Raw genomic sequence first — 8704 nt, 5'->3', positions numbered from 1 at the left:
TCAAGAGTCACCCAATATACCACACATAGATTATTTATTCAAAGAATAAAAATAGATACTCGCGTGGGGTGCCTGGGTGGCTTAGTCGGTTAAGCGTCTGACTTCACCTCAGGTAATGATCTTGTGGTTTGTGGGTTCGAGCCCCGTGCAGGGCTCTGTGCTGACAGCTCGGAGCCTGGAGCCTGCAACCTGCTTCAGACTCTGTGTCTCCCTCTCTCTCTGACCCTCCCCTGCTCATGCTCTCTCTTTCAAAAATAAATAAACATTAAAAAATTTAAAAACCCTAAAAATAAACACCTACTCATCACTAACTATTCAGAAATACAGAATGTATAAATGCTGGTGCTGACTCTGTGCTTACTGCTGGGAACAAGATCAGAGCCTAGAAAATCGAGGCGGTTGAACAGATTTGGCATTTTTGGCACCATCTAGACTTTTTCTTTCTTCTTCAAGAAAACGCAATTCTGTATGGTGGCCATTTGTCATCTTCATCCCAAAAGGAAAAGGTAAAGAACAGAAATGATCTGGGAGTGTGAGGTTTCTGGTTGAACTCTGGCCAGCCAGGACAGACTATGGACCCAGCACCCCGTGGGGGCCAAGCTGCCATGACACGTGGGTCTCCGGGAAATTCACGTGACCACTAGAGCGGTGTCATTCTCCGGGGTAGAGGGACTCTTCCAGATCTTCGGGTTTGGACCTCTGACATTGGAAACCTACAACCTGAGGTGAAGTGTGAGGCTTGCTCAGGGTCATAATGGATGGCAGGGGGGAGGTATGGTGATGGGGGGAGGACCTCGGTCTTCTGAGTCCCAGGGCTCCTCCCTTCACATCATTTAGCTGATGTGAGAGGTGGTATGTGCCCACTACTTGGCCCAGACCCCTCTTGGGAACACAGCTAGCCCCAGTGGCTAGACATGAACACAGGAGGGGGCCAATCAGAAGCCTCTGGATGCTTCTGGATTAACAGACACCATTTGGGAGGCATGTTGGACTTCTGGTGCCGTCTGCCCACAAAGGACGTCCCCATGCCAACCGTGACTACCTGTTAAGGCCCAGATGCATGAGAAGTGATGTGACCCTGGGCCACAGGGGACTTGAAAGCTCATGGACCAACCATAAGGCGTTTGGTCTGGAAACACACTCAGGGAGGAGGACCTCCTGGCCCACACGTACCCAGATTCAGAGTCCTACGGCCCTGCTGGGAGGAAGGGGTTTCTCACTCGGACACCCGGGGAGAGGGTGTGTACAGTGGACTGAGGGCTAGACTGGAAATCAGAACAGGCTAAGGGACCTCAGGAGGCTTCCGCCATCCGCAGAAACGGGAGGACATCTGGGGGCCCTTTTGACCCCAACGTGGTCCATTTTCTGCATCAGCCCCTGGTCTCTGGGGGGGGTCACCTGATCCCCTCGCCAGTAAGCGTCTGGGATGCGGGGTCAAGTCCTGTGCCTGGCACACCGCAGATTTTTAGTAGGTGTGTGATGAATGAATGAACACCAGAAAGGAGTGAAAACCAGCAATGAACATCCAAGTGGGCAGCAATTTCGGGAAGAGCAGAAAGGACAGGGAAGGGCTGGCCTTACACTGGCTCCTTGGGAAGGAGAGCAAGCGTGTGCGCATGAGGCGGACACCTGTCCCGGGGCCGCGGAGGCTGCAGGAAAGCCCGGCCCCGCGGACCGTCGGCTGTTACCTTCTGCTCTAGCGTCCTCTCCAGAGCGTCCACGCGGAGCTGCTCCTTCCGCAGACTGGCCTGGTAGGCGGCCTGCTCCTGCTGGGCCTTTCCTCGGACCTGCGCGATCTCAGCATTGGCCCTGCGGACACAGGGTGGGGGGAGAGGGGCTCAGAAAGGATCACCCTTTCCCTAGACCCTTCCCACCATCCCCTCCCAGCTCCAGGGGGCGAACCGTCCGGTTCCAGTGCCCACTCCCGGGGGCCGTGGTTTAGGAACCCAGGAGCAACCCCCCACCCTGGCCCCCAACCCCCATTCCCATGAGGCCAAAGTGTTTTGAGTGGGTGCCGTGGAAATTACAAGATGCATCCTTCACACGGGAAAAACACAGACGGGTTATCTGCTCTTCCTGAGCCAAGGTTGCTGGAGCCCCCAGCCCGCCTGGGCAGGGGTGCCGAGAGGCCTTGGGAGTGACAGGTTTGGTGGGCCCAGGGAAAGGAACACCAGGATGACCGACAGACCATCCCGTGAACAATACCAAGATGGCCGACGGATCACCATTTTGGAACTTTCTGTCTTCCCGGAAAACACGTCATCTGCTCTAGCCTCATCTCTTCACCTTGTAAGGAGGTCTTCCGCCCGACACACACCCGGAACTACTGCCCTATTACTGCCGCCCCCCCCCGCCCAAGACTTCCCAGGCTCGATCCCTCCAAGCCGGGGAACCTCCACCAGAGCTCTTTAATACGGGGTGCTCAGGTCTCTCTTCCAGGTCTCTCTGTTTTGGACTTTCTCACTCCCCCGATTTAACCTTACAGGGAGCAGGCCCCGGGCCGCCTCACCTGTCCAGCTTCTCCTCCGCATGCACCTTCAGGGCCTGGTACCTCTGCTCCTCTTTCTTCACTCGGGACAGATACTCCTGTGCGCATTTCTTCAGCACCTCTTCATTCTGACAGGACAGAGGACAGAGGTCGCACCCACGGAAGAAATGCCCTGGGTGCTGGGAACCCCAAGCGCTCCCTGGTGCAGGTGAAGCCCGGACGGTCACGGCCGGCTCCCTGTAATCTCTCCCGACCTGTTCCACCTTCTCCCACACCCACACACCTTGCGGAAGCCTTCAAGGACCTCCTTCATCTTCTCGTATCTCCTGAAGAGATCGGCCAGAGATTTCTCCACGGAGTTCAGGTCGGCCAGCGCCTGCTCCTTCTCCAGGACCAGCTGCTGGACGGTCTGGTGGGAGACTGACTTCTCCCTCTGCTCATCCTCTGACAAGAGACACCAAGAACAGGCGGTGGGACCGGCGGCTCCCAACCCGGTCTCAGGGTCACCGTGGCCTCGATCACAGCTCAGTCGAAGCACGCGGCAGCCCAGACGTGGACGGACCCGCTCCCTGAGCCCAGCCAGACTCTGTCTCTAATGGAATGAGATGCACAGTCTTGGCACCGCAGGCCTGGGCCTCTGCAATGTCGGGGTGGAAGCCACCGCCCCTCTTTAGCCTGACTACCACAGACCCCTAAACATCGACATTCGAGGCCCCAGTGATTCTGTGTGGTTGATGATGGCAAACAGATCCACAAGGTGGGGGATAAAATCACCCCCGAATTTTGTGTTGAGTCAGATAAAAAGGAACAGAAGTCTGGGCTCTGAGAACAGGCCTTCCTACATATTATCGACAGAAAGACATGGTTACTGAAAAAGAAAAAGGTTTCTTCATCCTTAAAACATCCCAGGAACCAAAGCCCACAAACCGCCAGCCCTGAAATTCTGCTTCGCACAGAAACGGACATTTCCTTCGATGCAGCAAATGTCTGAACTCCGGCAGACGGGAGCGCTTTCTGTCAAGGTGAGTTTCCCAGTGATGTCCAGAAGAGGACTTCTGGTCCAGGTCAGAGCGGCCGAGCCTCGTAGAAGCCGCTGCACTGTCCTCCGACCCCACCGCCGCTCCACCCCGAACACCTTGCAGACCATCTCACATTTATGGGAACGGCTGTTTCTGGCCACTTGACATAAAAGCCCCCTGCCCACAGGGCATGATCTTGCGTGTGGCGACACGTCCCGGGTCTGGGGAGGCAAGGAACCCTTCGCTCCCATCTGTCTGGACCTTGGGTGACGGCAGACAGTTGGGGGAAGAGAAGCCCCCTCTCCCGGCTCCTAGGGGAAGGAGCTGCCCAGGCCCTCCTTCTGTCAGCCCCGGGGCCCCTGCTGCCCAGGACTGCCTCCAGGGCAGATCGCCCTGGCCATGAGGACACAAGACAGAACCTGTGCCCACCGGGGGGCTCCACACGTCAGGTGCCATGCTGACTGCTCGATTCACTTAATGCTCCTAAGCCAGCACCCACACGCCAAACTCAGCTTCCTTAAGTCCAAACCGGGTCACTCCGCTCCAGCTCAGAGCCCCACAGGGGCCTCCCCGGGCACTGGGAGCAAAATCCAAACTCCATACCCACCTGCAGCTACAGTGGCTGGCACCCCCCAGGCGGTCCTGTCCCAGAGCTATGGCCCCAGACCTCTGATCACTCGAATCCCTGACACCAGGCCACCTCCCCAGTGGCGCTTTCCTGAGCACCTGTGGGAAACGCCTCCTCCCAGCTTTCCGGTCCATTCTCTTCCCAGCAGCGGTCAGGCGTGCATGCACACAGGGATATACCAGCGGTCTGGCTGCCTAGGCTGCACGCTGCCTGAGGGCAAGGTCTTGAGTCCTGTCTTGTCCACGTCTTTATCCCAGGGCCTAGGACAGTGCCTGACCCCCAGGGTGCCCAGACATATCCGTGGTGTGAATGAATGAGTAGAACCTGGCAATCCGGACCCCAGGCCATGCTCATAACCATCTCTCTCTGCGGGCCTGGAAGGAGGGGGATGCTGGGATTCAGGGGTGCACTTATAATGGGCCCCAGGTACTACAGAAGTGTTTGCACACCCGAAGCTAATGCTGCACTGTATTTAACTAACTGAAACTTAAGTAAAACCTTAAAAAAATAAGCAGAGGGGTGCTGCTTCGGGTTTTTTCCCTTAGGTTCCTGACCAATCGGCATGGTCCTGTCTCCTGAAGTCAGTCATATTCTGGCCGTGTGCTGTGGACAGAGCCCAGAACAGGGCGGGTGCGCACATCCTGGGTTTCAGCTTCAGCTGTGATATAAACTTACTCCGAAGTCCTGACTCTCAGGAGCTCAGGGCCTCGTTGTCCTAATCAACGTGCACCTGAATCAGCGGGGGCTTGTTTAAACACAGACGGCTGTGCCCCCTCCCCCGTGAGTTCTGATCTGGCAGGTGGAGCCAAGAAGCTGCATCTATGACAAGTTCCCTAATGGTGCTGAGGCAGCTGGTCCAGGGGCTGCGCTTGGAGACCCACAGGCCCGGAAAACGTCTGATGTGCCTCCAGCCCTGTCTCCAGAGACTCCCGCTGCCAGGGCAGAGAGGAAGGACCCAGGCGCCAGGCTCTGACTGCCCAGGTTCCGTCCTGGCTCTGACATTCACCAGCTCCACCAATCCGGGAGTCTCAGCCTCCTGAACTGAAAGAGGGGCTCATAGTACTTAACTCACGGCATTTGGGGGAAGATTAAATGAAAATGTATATAAAGCCTTTGACTCGTAGGAAGAGCCTAGGATCAGTGACCCATCGCTGATAGCATTGTGGGCACCCCCAAAGTGGCGTGATGTCACATCAGTCACTCATGAATGGGGGATTCTAATGTACAGCGAGAAAAAGAACCGCCGGCAATCTTGCTACACCCAGACCCCTCAAAGAAAAGATGCCTCGAAGTTCCACCAGTAACTGAATGTTTGTTTTTAAGTTTTAACTGCTTCCTTAGTCCTCAGCACACGATACAATGCACATTCCGGGCTGATCTGAGGCCACGTATGCATTTCTCTTGGCTTGTAAAAAGCCATTTATCAAACAGAATTGATTTGATTTCCTGGATCTGAGACTTGGCTTGCCTCGGGTTTCCTGCCCTCCCCATAAATGCTTGTAAAAATAGAAATTTCCCGGTTCCCAGGAGGGTGAGGAGGTGACAATGCCTCACAAAGCTGTTTGTAAATTACAAACGCAGTCAGTTCTTCATGTCAGGAAATCAGCCCCAAACTCAAAAGGCTCTAGACTGGACAACAGAACAATGCCCCTGGAGAGTTTTCTGGGTTTTTTTTTTTTTCACCAGGCGAAACACTGTTAAACCCTGTTTTTTGGGTAGGGGGCAGGGGAATGCAGCAAACACACAGTAGCAAAAGTAACAAAAACAGAAACAAGCAAACAAGCACGGGTTGCAATGGGCAGGTGTCAAATTAGGTGAAGGAGCGTTTACTTACCAGGCTTGCCTGTTTGTTTTGCAAGCAAAGGGCAAGAAGCAACAGAAAAATGGAAGCAAAACAGATAATCAGGGCAGTTGTTAGGAAAGCAGAAAAAAAAAAATCAATTGCAACAACCTGGAATGCAGAAAGCACAGAGGTCTCTTTTTGTTCTGAATCCCAAATACTCAGTATCTGAACTCGAGAGCATCGTCTTGCTAGTAACATGGACGACAACGGACGATGACAGCAGGACAGATGTCATGCTGGCGGGGAACATTTGCGAGGGTGACACGGAAGCCGGAGAGCCGCGCTGCAGCCCGGAGGGGCTAGCGTAGCTGGGGTGAAGTTTCGGCCCCGAACTGCCAAGCTCTGGGGGCTCTGGTTCTCCCTCCCACCAGGGAAGCTGGCTCGGTGGGTGCCAAGGAGAAGAGATGGGAGGGCTCGCAGCCTGCCCAGAGAGAAGGCAGGTCCTATCCAGGTGATGGTGGGTCCTGGCTGTGCCTCGTCTACAAGGACACGAGGACCTGGAAATCCGTGGTGGCTCTCAATGCCCTGCAGCAGTGACTGACAGGTGACAGCCACAGACCCACCAGTTGATGAACAAGGCCTGGAAAGTGGCTGATGAAGAGGACACGGAAGGTGCCTGAGGCCAGGGGACCAGGACTGGACATGCGCTGTCACCACCCCCGCCCCCCACCCCGGGGTGACGGTGCTGCCGCAGCCGGAGACACCGGAGGGCGCTCAAACACCCCGAACAGGAAAATGCTCAGAGGGGTGAGATCACAGCTCTTGAAGAGAGGGACCCTCTGGCCAAACCTAGCAAGTGGCCTGGGGAAGAGGGGAGAGGGCTGGGCGTAGCCTTCACCCCTGCAGCCTGAGCTTCACCCTCTCAACTTGCCTAGAATTGAAATGTTCTTCCAACTACTCTCACCGGCAGATATGCTGCGAGGAAATCAGAGCTGAATGATCATTTTGTCCAGCAGGGACTGCCACTTATGCCAGGTAGAGAGATCCTTACCCTTCAGTTTTTAGGAGGGAAGGAATGTCTACTTGTATCAAACATAGCCAGCTGGGCACTTGCAAATGGCTCTGGGCAGCCTTCTCTGGGGGCAGAGGCTCGTGCCCTTTTACCCCCATCTCAACAGGGGCCCGAACGTCACCACCAAGAGCCAAAATTACAGTGTAGACCTCCGAGATGCAGATGGGTATTTCCAGATGAGCCACGGTAGGTCTGAGTGACGTTTTCACAGCCCAGGACTCTAGGAGGCCAAAAGGTTGTGCTCAGCATGCCAAATGCCGTATATTGGAAGACATAAATCCTTCCTGACCACTTTTATAGGCAGCTTGGGGTCCAAGAGTTTTAGCTTTTTTTTTTTATCTCATCCATATGTATTCATAAATTCTTATACCAATTTAATAAAGAGGTTTCATTTGATAGAAAGCATACGCCATGAGCTGATCCTTAGAAACACCCAAATAGACTTTCCCTGAGATCTGGGAGGAATGGCCTCTATTCTAATAAACCAAAATGAAAGCTCCTTTGAATAGACAATTGTCGGCTTCTTCACCGTTCCCAGGGCTGCTCTTATTTTTCTTGGGACAGGCCAGAGGTGGGGTGGGGTGACTCCAGATCCAAGCGTTTGAGAGAGAGAGGTGTCATCAGTGAACCCAGCGGCCAGCTTTGACACGGAAACCCGTGTGGGGTGACCTGGGGTTTTTACTTCACCCGTCCATAGCAGTAAAAGGCTTTTTAAAAACTGGGTATCATGGACCTAAGCAAATAAAATAAATAGATACACAAAAATCTCCACCACCCCGCCCCCCACCCCTGCCAAGTCATAACCTCATTCCCTCATTTTTGAATAGGGGTCATTAGCGTAAAAATGCACTTAGCACTTCAGCAAGAGCTTTTTTCATTACCCGTATTGTTTATTTAATTTTTAAAGGGCCAGGTGGTAGAGAACTTGTCTCTTTGGAGCTTAAAGCAGCGTCAGGACTGGCGCCAGGGATGCAGTACTAAGGTGGATTCTGAGTCAATGCCCATCTCAGTGAGATCAGGTAACACGCAGGGGGGTGTGGAGATGGGGGCAGGCGGCAGGACCGCCACGCATCCCACCGTCCTTGCCCTAGAATCCTGCGTAAAGGCTGAGTATTTTGTCCCTTGAGTCTAAGTTACAGTTGAGGGATTTGACTCTTCGTCTCTCTCATGAGCAAAGAAATACCCCAAACACCCTAGGAACCAACTCTAATGTCTTTCCCCGTGACGTGGCTCAATGGTGGCCGTTGACGTAACTGCCACGGCTTCTCACAGGCCTGAATGATGCCAAGGAACATTCTAGCAGGTGTTTCCAGGAGGCCCCCAGGCTCACATTCTGGGATGCTCTGGGCCCTCGGTGAAGAGCGCTCACTGCAGCAGCACACAGGCTAAAATCGGTCCCTCCCGGCAGGACTTCATGCTGCAAGAGGGGCTGAAGAGGCACCACTCTGAGCGTCCAGCTCCGAAGCCCTGCCCAGGCCAGAAGCCTCGGGGAGGCTTGAGCCGAGCAGTCGGGACACCTACCTATCATCTGCGCGATGGTCTTCTCATACTCGGCCACGATTTTCCTGTGAGGGAAGTAAAAACACGCTGGAATCAGGACAAGAGAATGGCTTCTAACTGACACGAGGGTCCGTGAGCTGGGCAGCAGCTGGACTCTTTGTTTTTTTTCTTGAAGTTTATTTACTTATTTTGAGAGCAAGAAGGAGAGAGAGAG

General features: G+C 54.2%; 1 protein-coding gene across 8 annotated transcripts in view; it reads right to left on the bottom strand.

Moving 5' to 3' along the window:
* The window catches only part of TACC2 (transforming acidic coiled-coil containing protein 2), a 207658-nt gene that overhangs the window by 3197 nt on the left and 195757 nt on the right, over positions 1-8704 (bottom strand). For 7 of the 8 annotated variants that reach the window (XM_029932718.1, XM_029932722.1, XM_029932720.1 and 4 more), the window contains 4 exons: positions 8512-8555; positions 2772-2932; positions 2510-2616; positions 1689-1809 (listed from right to left, as the gene is read on the bottom strand). In XM_029932718.1, the coding sequence (XP_029788578.1) occupies positions 1689-1809; positions 2510-2616; positions 2772-2932; positions 8512-8555 (433 nt within the window). Of the gene's footprint in view, positions 1-1688; positions 1810-2509; positions 2617-2771; positions 2933-5969; positions 5979-8511; positions 8556-8704 lie in introns of all 8 variants that reach the window. The other variant, XM_029932719.1, reaches the window with a different exon arrangement.

Source organism: Suricata suricatta, chromosome 2 (assembly GCF_006229205.1).
Source record: "Suricata suricatta isolate VVHF042 chromosome 2, meerkat_22Aug2017_6uvM2_HiC, whole genome shotgun sequence".
Lineage (NCBI taxonomy): Eukaryota > Metazoa > Chordata > Mammalia > Carnivora > Herpestidae > Suricata > Suricata suricatta.
This window is presented reverse-complemented; position numbering and strand designations above follow the sequence as displayed.